The sequence below is a fragment of the Triticum aestivum genome, chromosome 1B, assembly GCF_018294505.1.
Source record: "Triticum aestivum cultivar Chinese Spring chromosome 1B, IWGSC CS RefSeq v2.1, whole genome shotgun sequence".
NCBI classification, from domain to species: Eukaryota; Viridiplantae; Streptophyta; class Magnoliopsida; order Poales; family Poaceae; genus Triticum; species Triticum aestivum.
The window spans coordinates 650,541,039-650,558,792 of NC_057795.1; the positions used below are offsets into that span (position 1 = coordinate 650,541,039).

At 44.0% G+C, this 17,754-nt stretch overlaps 1 protein-coding gene across 1 annotated transcript; it reads left to right on the plus strand.

Moving 5' to 3' along the window:
• Window positions 1-12,577: 12,577 nt before the first annotated feature.
• LOC123145487 (pirin-like protein) lies at window positions 12,578-16,438 on the plus strand. Its single transcript, XM_044564917.1, has 8 exons — window positions 12,578-12,875; window positions 13,806-13,946; window positions 14,037-14,086; window positions 14,778-14,816; window positions 14,949-14,977; window positions 15,103-15,165; window positions 15,534-15,637; window positions 15,715-16,438. Exons 1-8 carry the CDS (start codon window positions 12,706-12,708, stop codon window positions 16,199-16,201), a joined length of 1,083 nt encoding a protein of 360 aa, XP_044420852.1. The 5' UTR covers window positions 12,578-12,705; the 3' UTR covers window positions 16,202-16,438.
• Window positions 16,439-17,754: the final 1,316 nt, after the last annotated feature.

Consider the following 17,754-nt stretch of genomic DNA (forward strand, 5'->3'; position numbering starts at 1 on the left):
GCACCGGTTTGTAAGGGCCTTTAGTGCAGGTTCTGTAACCGGCACTAAAGGGTGGGGACTAAAGGTCCCCCCCCCTTTAGTACCGGTTCGGCACGAACCGCCACTACAGTGCCACCACGTGGCACAAGCTAGGGCCGGTGCGGGGAGACCTTAAGTACCGGTTGGTAACACCAACCTGTACTAAATGTTTGGGTGGTTTTGGTTTTATTTTATATTTTTCCTTTTATTTTGTGTTTTCAATTTAATTTAGAGATTGGTTTTACATTATAATGAGTTGTTAAATCATTAGGTCAAGTACCGTAGATTAGTTTCAACTAGATGCACGCATGGATCCTAGCTAAGTGATCAAAGTATATGCCATATCCATATTAATTACTTGATCACTTATATATATTAGGTGAGCAAGTAATTAATATGGATATGGCTTATACTTGATCACTTAGCTAGCTAGGATCCATCCAGTTGAAACTAATCTGCAGTTTCTTTCATAAATGATATAATAACTCATCACCATCATATTAATATAAAAACTATTGCATCATATCATCACCAACAACAGTATACTAGCTAGCTAAAAATCATCATAGTCGTCATTACCACTATTTAATCATCATAGTCATTACCGCTATCTAATCACCACCAATACTAGCTTAAAGAAGAAACATTCACTTGTACCAGAAGGAAAGATATCATCGAGTTCAACATGGTCATGATTATAAGCATTCATAAGACCACAAAAGCAAATCACTATTTGAGATTAAGTTCTGGACGAAGAACACGGACATGAGAGGACAAGTACTAAGAGCATGCTAATCACTCCTGCTGCTCTCTCTCGGGTAAAATAGCATAGAACATGTATAGCTCTCCTGATTCATCATATTGGAGCATGCAGATGAACTTGTCTCCTAATCGTGCGCTGCGCTTCTGATTGCTGCCCTCTAGTACTTCTCTGCGATCCTTCACAATTTTGCTCTAGTCTTTCACTATTAAGCATTCCTCGGTTGTAGAAACCCTGAATGCACTCATGTGCAATATAGGATATCTTGGTCGTAAGCTAACCATTGACATGCGACCTTTAGTATCAATCCACTGAGGCACAAATGTCATCAAGAGTCCCTATTGAAGAACATCATATAGTAACATTATACATAGCAATGAAGTTTAGCTTGAAAAATAATGTATGCAAAAGATGCACCGAGGAAAAATAGTAAAAATCTTACCATCTTTCCTAAATAGATGTGGTCGTAGTTCAATACGAACACTGTTGGTTGCACATTTTGAGTACTAATATTTTCAAATTCAGGAAAATAATTTCTCTTGACAACATCAAGATCCTCAAGCCATGAAACATAATGACTTATCTCCTCACAGTTTAGTTCAGCCCCGGGACAGTGGACGGTCCTGTCTACCAAGCGCTGGACATGTTTGCTTGAATGGAAATAAGCTGTCAATAAAATTAGTTGTCAACTATTTTTGAAAAAACAATATCGAAGACATAAATATGGTTGAGAAACTCACATAATGGTAGAACTGGAGGCATCTGCACATCGACCCAAATGTCTCTATTACCTTCAATATCATCTTCGGGACGAATATCAAAGGTGATAAACATATCAGGCTCAAATGCATAAGCCTTGCATAGTGCTTGCCAAATTTTGCATTCAAAATAGGTGTAGGTGTCTGCATTGTATAATTTGACGTTGAAGGTATAACCATGCTCGGTCTTCAAGTAAACTCTCTTTACCTCCATAGTTTTGTTAGGACTGAAACCTATCTTATCCAAGACAAAAATTCTTGCATGGCAGGGGATACGCTAGTAGAATAGTGAAAGTATAAATTATAAGTTGAAGCAAATGAAGCATAAGCCATACATATGCTTAATTACGAAAAAAGAATTGTCGTTGTGACTTACTGTATCCACTTCGAATGTCTCATCCAGCTTGATGCTGGAGCACGTATCATCAATTAGGAAATTTCTGTCGAACAGGCCGCGTTGGTCTTCGCAGTATTCACACATAATGAAATCATTTTCATCGTCAGACGGCATTTCCTATGTTCATAGGTGAAACATTAAACACTTATTAGTTATATTACTTCAACTAATTAAACTAGTTCTATTAATTCAACTAGTTCAACTAATTAATTCAACTAAGCACTTACTAAAAAAATACCTAAATAAAGTAGCTCAACTAATTCAACTAATTCAACTAATTCAACTATAGTTCAACTAATTCAACTAATTAATTAAAATAAAGTAGTTCTATTAATTTTATTACTAAAGATAAAGTAGCTAGTTCTATATACTAAAATTTAAATTATCTGATCAAATCTCATATACCTAAATTTAATATATATCTAATTCATCTAACATTAATATAAATTCATCTATAACTAAAAGTATAAAAAACTAACTCATCTAACATTATCTAATTCATATATAATTTAACATTTGACATTAAATATTTGTGTGTGTGTGTGTTTTTGTTTGTGTGTGTGCGTGTGTGTGTGCATGTTCACAGAGAGGCCGTCGGCGAGCGGTAGGGGGCCAGCTAGGGCGTGCGGTCGATCTTACAGCGGGGCGACGACCAGCGATGCGAGGCGACAGGGATGGGCCGGGGCGCCGACGGGACGCGCACGACAGTGGCGGTGACGACGGCGACGGGGGTGGCACAGGGACGGAGGGGCGCGCGGCAATGAGGCGGCGACGATGGCGACGGGGGCGGCGTGGGGACGGGTGCGACGAACAAATGAACAGATGATAACTGAAATTTTCGTAAGTGCTGCTTATATAGGGGAGGCCTTTAGTACCGGTTGGAGCCATGAACCGGTACTAAAGGTCAAATTTGGCTAGGCCAAGCGGCGGGAAGCGACCCCCTTTAGTACCGGTTCCTGGCTCCAACTGGTACTAAAGACCCGCCCTTTAGTACCGGTTGGAGCCAGGAACCGGTACTAAAGGGGGTGCGCTCCCATTCCGTGGTGCACAATGTTTAGTCCCACCTTATCGAGCAAAGGGCAGTCGCACTGGTTTATAAACGCAGCCGCGACTGCTCCTTCGAGCTCCTCTCTAATGCAGGCCTCTAGGCCTAACTTTGCCACGCTGCCCTGTGAGCCTGCTGGGCCTTATGGGCCTGTATAACCACGCCCAAGGCCGAGCAGGCCCACTGGACAACGCCGAAATAATTTATTTATATAGAGTTTCTTTGTGAGTAGTTTTTTGCTATATTTAGAGTTTCTTCGTGAATATTTTTGCTTTAGGTACAAAAAAATTGAATAGTTTAAATTTGAATTATTTGAAATTTGTGTGAATCACTAGTTTGTTTTGTAGTGCTTTTCAATTTCACGGTCATTTAGGTCTCAAAACAAATCAGTAAATGAATGAAAAATAGCAAATGATGCAAGAAAGGGTTGAAAGTTGATGACGTGGCCTTGAATCGTGCACCTGAACGCAAAAAAGTCCGGAGTTGTAATAAGTTATTAAAATTTTGAATAGCTAGTGTAACAGATGAGTTTTCGTCCGAAACCCTGATACTTCGAAATAGATTATCCAGTTTGTACACGAAGTGCATGCAGTTTTGCCCGTAACCCTCTCTACTTTTTTGCACATGATATGCGGGTGAAATGATGATACCATGCCAAGTTTCAACCTTTTCAGAGTTCATTTTGTAGTGCTTTTAAATTTCACGGTCATTTAGGTCTCAAAACAAATCAATAAATGAATGAAAAATAGCAAATGATGCCAGAAAGGGTTGAAAGTTGATGACGTGGCCTTGAATGATGCATCTGAACACAAAAAAAGTCCGAGTTGTAATAAGTTATTAAAATTTTGAATAGCCGGTGTAACAGATGAGTTTTCGTCCGAAACCCTGATACTTCGAAAGAGATTGTCCAGTTTGTACACGAAGTGCATCCAGTTTTTTGCCGTAACACTCTCTACTTTTTTGCACATGATATGCAGGTGAAATGATGATACCATGCCAAGTTTCAACCTTTCCAGAGTTCATTTTATAGTGCTTTTCAATTTCACGGTCATTTAGGTCTTAAAACAAATCAGTAAATGAATGAAAAATAGCAAATGATGCCAGAAATGGTTGAAAGTTGATGACGTGGCCTTGAATCGTGCATCTGAACGCAAAAAAATTCTGGAGTTGTAATAAGTTATTAAAATTTTGAATAGCCGGTGTAACAGATGAGTTTTCGTCCGAAACCCTGATACTTCGAAAGAGATTGTCAAGTTTGTACACAAAGTGCATCTAGTTTTTGCCGTAACCCTCTTTACTTTTTTGCACATGATATGTGGGTGAAATGATGATAACATGCCAAGTTTCAACCTTTTCAGAGTTCATTTTGTAGTGCTTTTCAATTTCACGGTCATTTAGGTCTCAAAACAAATTAGTAAATGAATGAAAAATATCAAACGATGCCAAAAATGGTTGAAAGTTGATGACGTGGCCTTGAATCGTGCATCTGAATGCAAAAAAGTCCGAGTTGTAATAAGTGATTAAAATTTTGAATAGCCGGTGTAACAGATGAGTTTTCGTCCGAAACCCTGATACTTCGAAAGAGATTGTCCATTTTGTACACGAAGTGCATCCAGTTTTTTGCCGTAACACTCTCTACTTTTTTGCACATGATATGCAGGTAAAATGATGATACCATGCCAAGTTTCAACCTTTCCAGAGTTCATTTTATAGTGCTTTTCAATTTCACGGTCATTTAGGTCTTAAAACAAATCAGTAAATGAATGAAAAATAGCAAATGATGCCAGAAATGGTTGAAAGTTGATGACGTGGCCTTGAATCGTGCATCTGAACGCAAAAACAGTCTGGAGTTGTAATAAGTTATTAAAATTTTGAATAGCTGGTGTAACAGATGAGTTTTCGTCCGAAACCCTAATACTTCGAAAGAGATTGTCAAGTTTGTACACGAAGTGCATCCAGTTTTTGCCGTAACCCTCTCTACTTTTTTGCACATGATATGCGGGTGAAATGATGATACCATGCCAAGTTTCAACCTTTTCAGAGTTCATTTTGTAGTGCTTTTCAATTTCACGGTCATTTAGGTCTCAAAACAAATCAGTAAATGAATGAATAATTGCGAATGATGCCAGAAATGGTTGAAAGTTGATGACGTGGCCTTGAATCGTGCATCTGAACGCAAAAAAATTCTGGAGTTGTAATAAGTTATTAAAATTTTGAATAGCCGGTGTAACAGATGAGTTTTCGTCCGAAACCCTGATACTTCGAAAGAGATTGTCAAGTTTGTACACAAAGTGCATCTAGTTTTTGCCGTAACCCTCTTTACTTTTTTGCACATGATATGCGGGTGAAATGATGATAACATGCCAAGTTTCAACCTTTTCAGAGTTCATTTTGTAATGCTTTTCAATTTTACGGTCATTTAGGTCTCAAAACAAATCAGTAAATGAATGAAAATAGCTAATTATGCCTGAAAGGGTTGAAAGTTGATGACGTGGCCTTGAATCGTGCATACTGAAGCTAAGCAACGTGCAGGTGAGCATTGCGCCTATCCTTCATTGTCTCTGCACTCAGGGCTTATAAACCCTGATACTTCGAAAGAGATTGTGTAAACTTGTAAAAATATACATGAAAATACATTGATCAGTACCGCCTTTCAGCCAAAACGCGCTACTGCTACAGAGAAATACATTGATCATGAATGATCTTTTTGTGTACAATCTAAATTGTCAATATGAGTCATCACCGGTTTAGAAACCGGTACTAAAGGTTCTCCACGAACCGGTACTAAAGGTTCTCCACGAACCGGTACTAATGAGCTTCGCCCCCCTAGCCGTTGGAACCGGCACTAATGATCACATTAGTCATTAGTGTCAGTTCTGTTACAAACCGGGACTAATGTGCTTCACTTTATGCCCTTTTTCTAGTAGTGAGCGCTTCCCAAAAACCTAATTTGTCCTCCCCGGTGCAGGATCGCAAAGACGAACTGTTCCGAAGACCTGCTCTCCCACTCGCCGATGCACGCCGGCGTTTGGGATGGAGTAGACTACGACGGCGGCGCAAGTTGCGAGATGAGGCAAAACCCTAGGTGTTTTCGGTTTGTCTTTGGCCGCAGCCGGTAGCTGTATATATACTAGGACCAGAGGCGGTATTGTGTCGCGATCACAATCCCAAACTGACTCGGTTTCTAATTCATATACTTACCAGACAAGAAATCAAAAACTTGTCTGCCAAGACATAAAAAATAAAACGGCAAAAGGAAGCTGCGCCCCTGCAAGGAGACGGACCGGATTTCGGCGGACAATGCATTCGTGCGCATGTCGCACGTACGCGCCGGCCCGCCCCGGCCAGGCGAGGCGAGCGAGCGCGCGCGTGTGGTCTTCCCTTTCTCTTCTCACGCACCACTTAGAGTGGTGGAGAGAACCCACTATATAAAGAGGTCCAACTCTTTTTCAACTTTCGGGGTGGGACTAAACTTTAGCACCACCATTTGTCATTTTACACATGGGCTTTGAGATTTCAGAAATTGCTATGGGCCTAGCCCATTAATTCTAACAGAAATAAGGTGAAAGAATGTTCAGCCTGCACAGATCAATAGGGGTTTTCTCAAGAATTCTTGTGACAGTAGGTGGAGAAGTTCTCCAACCTCTGCCCGCATTGATCTGATGACAGTATCATCCAATATCTGACTGTTCTCGGAATATTTCATCAAACCTATTTGATAGAAAGCCACTGTACATTGTTAAATATCATGGAATTCCTAATTTTTAGATATTCCACATAATGATAGAACAAACAATGTTTAGAGCATAATTACTACCCCTCCGTCCCATAGTATAAGAGCGTTTTTGGCACTACACTAGTGTAAAAACGCTCTTATATTATGAGACGGAGGGAGTATTACTTTAATTTTTTTGTGAGGAAAACCTTCGATCTATTCTTCAACTGTCAAGGTAGTACAAAGAAGTAAGATAATGCATTCAGGTCCGTAGATCACTTAGCGACGACTACAAGCACCGGAAGACTGGAAGAGCTATTCCATATTAATTATCGCTGATTTAGATGGCGGTCAATATGTAATTGGAGGGAGTATGAAAATAAAATAAGATCCAGCCCGAACTCCAAAAATATAGCCAAATATGCCACGCCCCCCCCCCCCCCCCCCCCCCCCCCCAACACACACGGTCAAGCAGGAGATGGTGGATGGATACATGTTCAATGCAAAAGACACATTCTGAAGGTATAATAATATGCCTTTTCCTTTTGTCTCTAGTCACGAGTTCAAGAAAATTAGTAGTGAGCTTAAGAGTCCAAGAGATACTCATGAGCGCTGGAATATGTGCTTTTGCCAAGGTGAAAAGCGACTCTAGTTGTAGCTAGATTTGGTCAAAAACTTCACACGAAAGCAGAAACAAAAATTGAGAAGGACCGATCCAAGGCGGTAATATCATACACAATCCGTACATTCTTATAATAAGTTTCTTTTTTACAAACTTTATTTAAACTAGGTTGCTTCTACTGCGCACGTTTGAAAATCGAGCGTGAGAGGAAACAGAGGACGTTCCTATACACACCAGAACCCGGTTTGCATCCAGTTTCCTTTTACTAAACAAAAACCTTTTCTTTCTTTCTATTGGATCGAGCTGGATACATTGCATTGCATTGCGCATTTGGGTAGAGAGGCTGCACGCGAATCAAAGTATCAGATTTAGAGCAACTCTAGCAGACCCCGCATCCCGCCGGCCCGCAAAACACATTTGCAGTTCGTGGAAAAACGTCTTTGCGGACCGGCGCGGACGGCCGCAGATGCAGACCTTCCAAACGAACCCGTAAAAAGCATATTCGCAAAATAAACCTTTTTACGGGTCGGCTTTGCGGGGTTTGCTTTTGCGCCCGCTGCATCCCGCATCCCACCGGTCCACAAATATATGAATACCACACCAATTTTCAATACCAACACAATACGACAATCATCCACATTACAAATAATTATTCAAATCATCGAATACAAATACAAATAATTCAAAACAAAATTTGTCCCGAATACAAATACAAATACAAATACAAATGAATGGAAAAATGTGTTTGCTACTGTCCAGCCTTTGCCAATGATGCTCAATGAGATCCTCCTGAAGCTGAAAGTGGGTGTTTGCATTTTCAATCTTCTTGTATGTCCGAAAAAAGCTCTAATGCGGTTAGGGTCTCTAGCTGGTTTGACACGGCTGCCTACATTGTCATAGAAGAATTCCAAGTTCATGCCTCTCTCATCTTCGAGAATCATGTTGTGAAGAATAACACAGTATGTCATGATGTTCTTCAAGGCCCGCTTCTCCCAAAAACGAGCAGGACCACGAGCAATGGCAAACCTAGATTGCAAAACCCCGAATGCTCTTTCAATGTCTTTTTGGGCTGCCTCTTGCACTCTTGCAAACTCACATTATTTTTTAGTTTTTGGTTCTTTGATGATCTTGACAAATGTGCACCAAAAAGGGTATATACCATCAGCAAGATAGTACCCTTTTGTGTATTCATGCCCATTGATTGTGTAGTTGCAAGCAGGAGCATCACCACTAGCAAGTGTAGCAAACAAATGAGACTGTTGTAACACATTGATATCATTGAGAGTGCCCGACATACCAAAAAAGCAATGCCAAATCCATAAATCCTCGGATGCTACGGCCTCTAGAACAATCGTGGCATCACGAGACTTGCCACAATATATTCCTTGCCATGCCTTCGGGCAATTTTTCCATATCCAATGCATACAATCAATGCTACCTAGCATGCCGGGCCACCCTCTCCTCTCATTAGATGTCATCAATTTCTTTGTGTCATCCTCGTTCGGTGCCCGAAGATATTCAGGACCAAAGACACGGACGATCACTTTGGTAAATCTATGCACCGACTTAATTGTTGTATCTTCACCAATGTGAAGATACGCATCGGCATAACCATCCAAAACCCCATACACAATCACCCGCATAGCTGATGAGATTTTTTGATATGCATTAAATCCCTTCAAGACCGCGACATTTCTTCGTTGCGTAAAATATCGACAATTGACCTCGCAAGCTTGAACAAGTCTAACAAAGAGGGATCAGCGCATTCGGTACCTTCTCCGGAAGAGGTGAGGTGGATATGTTTGATTCTCCGCAAAGTAGTCTTGCATCAACATCTCGTTCCCGAGATGGCGATTCCGAGGGATGCAAAGACGCCCGATGGTCGATCCTCGCCGCCTCTTGCGGTTCTCGTCTTCATGCTCCTTGACGGCAAGAGCCATCACTAGTGTTTTCTATCGGAAGCTTGAGAGCATCATCTCAACATCTGAGTCGTCCGAATTGGATGAATTGGAGAGAAGAAACTTCTCGCACGGGGGTCAATTCCATCTACATGAAAGAGGAGCACACGCCGCGTCAACCAACCAGGCTCAAATTTCATTGACACGAAGCAAAATAACACTAACCGGCGGCGACGAGGGGCGTCTCGAGGGCGGTCGTTCCCCGGCGGCGACAGCGACAAGGGGCGGCTCTTCTCGCCGGATCCGCGCAGGCGGTGCGGCCCTAGCGGTGGTGAAGAGTGCAAAAGGCCCCGCCGACGCGATTCCGCCGGCTGATTTGGCCGGAATCGGTGGCGGCGGACGGGCGGAAGCTGTGGCGGGCGGCGGTGGAAGGAGGTGGGGAAATGGGCGCGGGCTGAAATGTCCCTCCCGCCAAATGCTTCACTGCAATACGGGGCACCGCAGGGGCGAGGCGGAAACCCGCAAATACGCGGGTTGGGGCTGAGTTTTTGCCGCGCCCCTCAAAAAAATTTGCGGGCCGGCCGCGTTTGTGGGGTCTGTTCAGGCGGGATTTTCCGCACCGACCCGCATTTTGGCGGTTATTTTGCGGGTTTGGGCCTTTTGCGGGGTCTGCTAGAGTTGCTCTTAATTAACCCAGTTGCTTTCTCTCGCAAGGTGACTAGGAAAACCTTTCTCCCCTCGATCTTCACCAGTGAGCCCGTGGATTCGCCTCCCCTTCTCACACCGCTCCGATGGCCGGTGGCGGGGAAGGGATTTCTGGTGCCTCGAATCCGGCTAGTAGATAGGTAGGGTTTTAATCCTCGTAGGGGCGGTGTTTGGATGGATGATGGCGCTTCTTCTTCGAATCAGTCTTTCGGGCTCTGACCCCCCCCCCCCCATGTTCGTCCGTTGGGATGGATTAGAGAGAGCTCCGACATAGATTCCTGCCAACTCCTCGGGACGGCGAGGTTAGGGTTTCTCATCATGCTTGTGCAACAACGATATTCTGTGTCAAGTTCTTTGGATCGATTCAAGGATTCAACGACGACGACTGCGCCTCCAGGGCGCTGGTCCTTAGGGGCACGTGCACGAAGACTTCCCGGCTATCATCGACAAGGCTTCGTCGACGACCAAAACACTTCATCGCCCCTGGGAAGGCCTGATTGGATGCTGGAGAAGAGGAGACGAGATCATGTGAAAGAATGTTCAGCCTGGACAGATCAATAGCTAGAGAGTTCCTCGGGAGTTCTGACAGTAAGGTGTAGAAGTTCTCTAACCTCCGTCTGCATTGATCTGATGACAAACAAAAGCTAGGTACCAAAAAAAAAAATCCAACCCGAGCTCCAAAAGAATAGCCCAATATTTCTGCGCACCACAGAGTCAAGCATGAGATGGCCGATGGATTCATGTCATTGCAAAAGACACATTCTGAAGGTCTAATAATAATATGCGTTTTTCTTAAGTTGTCTCTAGTCACGAGTTTTTATTATTAAAAAAACTGTTGAGCTTAAAAGTCCATGAGGCACTCATGAGATGGAACACGTGCTTTTTCTCCGGTGAAAAGCGGCTTAGCTGTAGCTAGATTTGGTCAAAAACCTCACACAAAAGCAGGAACAAGAATTGAGAAGGACCGACCCAAGGCATGTGATAATATCATGCACAATCCCTACGTTCTTATAATAAGTCTCTTTTTGTACAGATTTACTCCATTAGCTAACCCAGTTTCCTATAAACAAACTTTAAACTAGGTTGCTTCGACTGCGCACGCACGCACGCACGTATGAAAAGTGGAGCCGGACATGGAGGAAGAAGCAGAGCACGTTCCTGTACACACCCGAGCCGGCTCGCTTCCGGTTTCTTTCTTAAACGAAACCGGTTTGACTCCGGGATCGATCGAGCTGGTCGGCTGGATGCATTGCATCGCACGGTTTGGCGGAGGGAGGGGACGCGAATCAGACCAAGCAGGCGGATCAAGACAAGGGAGCAGTTCACACTAGGAGCAGCAGGTGCATGTGTGTGTGTCACTATAGCCGCGGTAGCCGATAGGGCAGCAAGTGCGTGCACACACACACGTCCCGGGCACGCAACCCTCCTCCTCCTGCCGCTGACCGGCGGGCCCCGCCGGTAAATAGATGCGCGCCGCGAGTGCGTGCATGGGGACGGGGTCCCGTCGTAACGGCCGTGACAGGCACAGCGTTCCCACTAGTACAGACGGGGAGCCGGGATGCGACAAGACACGCGCCGGTGGGGGGCCACCCGCCTAGCTTGGAGCGTTCACACCGTTTTTTATAACACACTGAACAATCGAGGCAAAATTGATAATTTTAACCTGTGGATCAAATCATTTCACAAAATGAACTGTCCCTAAAAAATTTCACTCGACTGATCTTTTTGAATGGCGCCCGACACGAAGGCGCCACACTACACTAGCCAGCGTCGCACCCGGGTGATCCGAAAAATTACTAAGTCAGTCTGCAGCGACTAGCTCCTAGGCGTTGCGCTAGTGATTGCTTCATCACTAGTGCAACGCCTAGAAGCTAGGCGCTACACTATATGGTGTGGCGCCTAGCTCTTAGGCGCTGCACATTGACTTAGTACTTTTCAGGCAGTTCGGGGTGCAACGCTGGCCAGGCGTGTAGCGCCTGTCAGTCAGGCGTTGCACAGTGTAGTGTGGTGTCTTCGTGTCGGGCGCCACTTAAAAAGGTCAGCTGAGTGTAATTCTTTTAGGGACGGTTCATTTTGTGAAATGATTTCATTCAGATGTCAGATTTGTCAAATTTGCCAACAATCGACTACATGCACAACAAGCATATACTCATCCCATAAATGCAAGCACGCACCTACACGTGAGCACCTCCGAGTGACCGCGCCAGCATATCATTTTGAGATTCACGAAGTTATCACGGATGCCTCATAATCGATGGAAATGTCATCTCCTACCAAACGAACATCGCCGAAAAGTCTGAATTAAAGCACGCCCTGTAAACCGAGAGGGAGGGAGTAGAAAATTGCGAGCACTACTATTAAGTCTATGACTTGAACCTTGGTGGGTTGGATAGATCATTTTTATGCTGACCATCTAATCACGGTTGGTTCGATGAAGCGTTCACACCTGGGCGTGCGTGCTGGTACTGATTGGTAGGGAGCGACTCCCGAACGGAGGGATCAGTGTGTGCCCTGCTTCGTACATGCAAAGCAACCGAACGCAACGACAGCAGCGACAGCGGCGGCGTTCCCACTTGACGCCTTCCTTTGAACGTGCGTGCGTGGGCGCTCCACTTGTTAAAATTTAAGCGGCGCCGGCGCGCTCGCGGCCGCGGGTATATATAGACGCCGGCGTGGGAGCACAGACTCGCTCACACCAAAACATATAGCTCGGCTAGCCAAGGTCTGCAGAGCTCCGGCCGTCTGTCAACTGCACGTACGTGTGTATATACACACAGCCCGCCAGCCATGTCTGCCGCCGCGTGCGTCCCCTTCTGCCCCTCCCCCGCGTCTTCTCGCCACGGCGCCGGGCCGATCGTTGACGTCGCTGGGCTGCCGCCGGCCACCGAGGCGGAGGAGCACGGCGCCGGGAGGGACCTCCTGGAGTTCGGGGTCAACGGGGTGATCGGCGCCAACAGGTAAACACACACCTACATGCATGACAAGCATGTATTGAGTTCATACCGTTTTTTCTCAAATGTTGACGGAGATTCATCCGTTTTTTGATCGATGTATACTATGGCACTGCTTGCGAACTGGTCCTTCAAAACAAGGCAAAAGTTTTGTTTCATCTCATTGATTAAAACAGACGTAGGAACCAACTAGGCAGCATTAAAGATCCCAACTGCCTGCCCTCGATTATAGTACTCCTCTGTTCAAAAAATAAATAAATAGTACTCCCTTTATTTTTAAATATAAGTCTTTTTAGAGATTTCAATATGAACTACATACCGAGCAAAATGAGTGAATCTACACTCTAAAATATGTCTATACATATATGTATATAGTTCATATTGAAATCTCTAAAGAAAATTATATTTAGAAACGGAGGGAGTATTAACCAAGCAAGAACATTCCTAGTTAACAGAGCTCTCTCATTACTAAAAAAGGTTTATGTATTTGTACATTTCCTTTCAAAAGGGAACCTCTAGAAAGTTTGGTCAATTTTATACTTCTTTCCAAAACCCAACCTCTATAGAGTTTGATCCACTTTATATTGAAAAGAACCTACATCTATAAATACATGATCAATCTAATTAAGACACGATGAGCATATTTTATGTAGTGTTATCAAATATGATATTTTCCTCTACAAACTTGGTCAAACTTATGGTGACTTTAGAAAAAAGTACATGCACTGTATTTCCGACCGGAGGATTATTTAGAATACTTTACATTCTAAATGTTATCCCAACCTATAACTAGCTTTTAACAACCGATTAATCTATGACATACTGGTTGGTCTTTTGCGATAATTAAGGAGGATATCGGCGCATGTGATGCATGCAGATTATATTCTCCATGTGATGCATATTCTACTTTCTAACCTCTCCTTGTGTGCGTGGCAGTGACAGTGACGATGCTGCTGCTGCTGAGATCGATGACGAGGAGGAGCACTCGGTGAGGAGGCCACGGGCGGTGGTTCAGAAGTTCATGTGCGAACGCAAGGCTGTCGGCGACGGCTTCGCTCTCCGGAGGAGCATTGGCAGGTGATCAATCACATCGTGCACCTGATCGCCATCAAAATTTATACTGCCCAACACGAAGCTCAATTCAAACTTTGTTACTACTTCTTGCAGGCCCGAGTTGCAGAGCTTGGATCCTTTCATCTCCTTGGATGAGTTTGAATGTACGTACGCATGATGATCATCCAAATTGGAATCTTCAGTTGTTCATTTCAGCGATCAGCTCTAGCATCTTAGTTTACCTTTTCGTCCAGTTGATTAAGATACTCAAGGTCCCATTTCACCCGAAAAGAAAAAAAATACCCCATCAGTTAAAACGGGATACTTCCCACAAAAATCTCTACTCCTAAAAGGGACACATTTTGAAAGTGATTGCATACAGGTTATAAAATCCAAGATGGTCCGGACTATATGATAATAACCAATCACATCGCCAGCACCAAATTTTTTTAACTGAGTTTCGTAAACTCAACTACTCCTATTGGAATGACTATAGGCGCTCCTCCAAATATTCCAAATGAACGTGGTACACAACGACATAGTCGGAAGAAACCGTCGGGTCACATCCCTAATCACCCGCCATGATCGGCAGGTCTGGTCACCCCTGCCACGGGTATCCGGACCGTCACTCTCATGATTCATATCTAGCCTATACCAGTTTCATCTAGTCTATTTTGATTGCTCCGAGATGCTTACATTATATAAGGCTTGAGTTAATGGTGTCCAACTTAAACACCTAATCCATCGCTAAATAAAATGTTCAACTACAGGCTAACTAAATAAAATCATGTATTTGATTGTTCACATACTAAATTGGTCAACTTACAATTAATTCACACCTACCTTCTTTTTCAGTTTCTCGTCCAGCCGGCTTTACTGATCATCCACACCGAGGTTTGTAATTTATTTATCATTCTTGTACATACTCACGGAGTATAGAATTTCTATGACACCGATAAGCTAGTTTCATGTATATTAAAGAATTATGGTCTGACTATATTTCTTTTTTCTATGGCGTCCCTTTAGGATTCGAGAATGTTACCTACATGCTTGAGGTAGAAAGTCCGTATAACTCTCATTATTCTTTCTCGCAAAAAAAAAACTCTCATTATTCTTGCCATATGAATAGAACAACTTCCGTTGAGTTAGGACTTATGCGATAAAATTTCGTCATTTTCAGGGAGGCTTGAGTTACCATGACTTTTCAGGCCACAAGGGCACGATCAACACCGGAGATGTTCAGGTTAGGTCTCTCTTCAGAGTTCAGACTCAGCAATTATACCAAGTGATATTGTCAAGATAGCACTGCCGTGCATGTTCTTAGTTTGAAAGCTAAAAATCAAGCATACATATGGGTGTTGAACGGGTGCAGATGAGCCCAGGCTCAGAATTTGTTTAGTATTTGTTGTCAATTTATTGCTCATCGGGTGCAGGGTGCAGATGAGTCCGGGCTCAGAACTGGATCTTTTTAGTATTTTTGTTTTGAATTTATTGTTCACTGGGTGCAGATGAGCCCAGCCTTAGAATTGGATATTCGTGTTAAACACAATTTACCTTCCATGGCATGGTCTTATATGCTGATATTAACAAAGAAGGAAACACTTGTAACAGTGGATGACGGCCGGGCGTGGTGTGGTGCACGCAGAGATGCCGGGTGGTGAGGGGGTGCAGAGGGGCCTCAACCTCTGGCTCAACCTCTCCTCAAAAGACAAGATGTATGCATGGATCCACCTCAAATTTTGCAAATATTTGCTGAACGCAATAATAACAAATGATGTTGCTACGTCTGCAGGGTGGCGCCGAGGTACCAGGAGCTGAGGAGCCGCGACATCCCCACGGCGGAGAAGGACGGCGTGTCCGTCAAGGTCATCGCCGGCGAGGCCCTGGGCGCGCGCTCGCCGATCCAGACGCGCACCCCGGCCATGTGGCTCGACGTGACCATGCGGCCCGGCGCGCGCCTGCGCCAGCCCGTCCCGGCCGGCTGGAGCGCGTGCGCCTACGTCCTCGACGGCGAGGCCAGCTTCGGCCAGCCAGGGGACGAGGCGGCCGGCGCGCATCACTGCGTCGTGTTCGGCAACGACGGCGATGGCGTGGACGTGCGGAGCGAAGGCGCGGGGGCCCGGTTCTTGCTGCTGGCGGCGCGGCCGCACGGCGAGGCGGTGGCGCTGGACGGGCCCTTCGTGATGAACACGAGCGAGGAGGTGCAGCAGGCCAGGGAGGATTACCTGAACCGCCGTAACGGCTTCGAGATGGCCGCCGGCTGGACCTCTGGCCAGTGACCGACCACAGCCGTGCTTCACCAACATTGGCGGGCCAACGACAACAGAAAGGGAGGGCCGTGGCAGTAGACGTCACAATGGGCTGCACTGCATGCATTTTTTTTCCTGGTCATGACCGGTCTTCAAAGTCGAATCCAAAGGCCCAGGGGATTATTTGTCCTAGTCAAGATATTAGTGTTGTTTCCCGCAAAAGAAAAATATAAATATTATTACATGATGGTCACATTTTTAAAATAATACTCACAAACTGTCAAAAGAATATTCACAAGATTCAAAAATATTCCACATTCCTAAAAGCATCCCTATACTTTCAAATACGTATGTTGAAGCATCTTTGAAGAAAAATGTATATTTTGTAATATTTTTTTGGGAGAAACTTTTAATCTATTCATCTTCAATCATGACAGTATAAAGGACAACAAAGATAATAAAAATTGCAACCGTGTTCTTTGAACGTCTAGCGACGACTACAAGCACTAAAGCGAGCCGTAGGCACGCAGCCGTCATTGCCCCACCCTCACTGGAGCCGGACAAGCCTTATTGTAGTAGACAGTCGGGAAGTCATTGAGCTAAGCCTTCATAGGACCGACACACCAGAGCAACAACCATAACTGATAAAGAAGGTCATAGATTAGAAGGACCAAACCTGTAAACACTCAAACGAAGACGAACGAAGATTGAATCCAAATAGATCCACCGAGGACCAAATCAATTAGAACAATCTCGCGAGATCCGACAGAGACACACCTCCACACGTCCTCCGATGATGCTAGATGCACCATCCGGACGGGGATAGAATGTGGGGGCATTATTCCTACTAAGGGACCTTGTCGCCGCCACACAGCCTCAACCAATGAATCTAACAAGAATGAGAACAGGGTCCCTCCCGTTGGCGGGGGGCCGAGATCCTCCGCACCTCCATGCCCTAGAGGCTATCGAAGATTACATTTTATAAGATTGCTCGTGTAATTTGGAACTATTCATACATTTTTTTCTAAACAAGGTTCATAGCTTAAAACAAAAGAATCCTCAAAATACAGGAGTAAACCGAGAGAATAAAAAAAATTGTATTAACAGTACAACGCTCGGCACCTAATACTGACAAATTAAATTGCTAACTTTTTTTTAGGGGGATTAAATTGCTAACTGGACCGCTGGCTCATAGACGCTCCCTGTGTGGTTCCTCGACCGTTTGAGGTGGGTCAGTTTTTATCTCACCTTTTCCTTTTTTTTTTGCTAAATACACCTTTTGCCTTTTTTGCTACTTTATTGGAAATTTATGGAATATATTTAGAAAAATTATTTCAAAAAAAGTCCAATACCTGATTTAAATAGTATTCAGGCAACTTAAAAAAATGTTCACGCATTTTTAATACTCCCTATATTTTTATATACAAGGACACAAACTCAAATTACAGGTAACAAGGTAAAATTTAATGCCTTGCTATGTAATCTAGCTTTTCGTTTTATTTACTGGGATCATTATTACGCAAGTAAGATGAGTGGAGTATCATTATGACAGTTGGCATGCAAGTATTAAACGAGTTGCTAAT

Excerpts from the sequence above, each read along its gene's own strand:
- LOC123145487 (XM_044564917.1), top strand. The coding sequence starts at position 12,706 with ATGTCTGCCGCCGCGTGCGTCCCCTTCTGCCCCTCCCCCGCGTCTTCT. Across the intron at positions 14,978-15,102 it reads ATGTTACCTACATGCTTGAG|GGAGGCTTGAGTTACCATGA; the intron begins GTAGAAAGTCCG and ends CGTCATTTTCAG. Across the intron at positions 15,638-15,714 it reads CTCTCCTCAAAAGACAAGAT|GGTGGCGCCGAGGTACCAGG; the intron begins GTATGCATGGAT and ends CTACGTCTGCAG.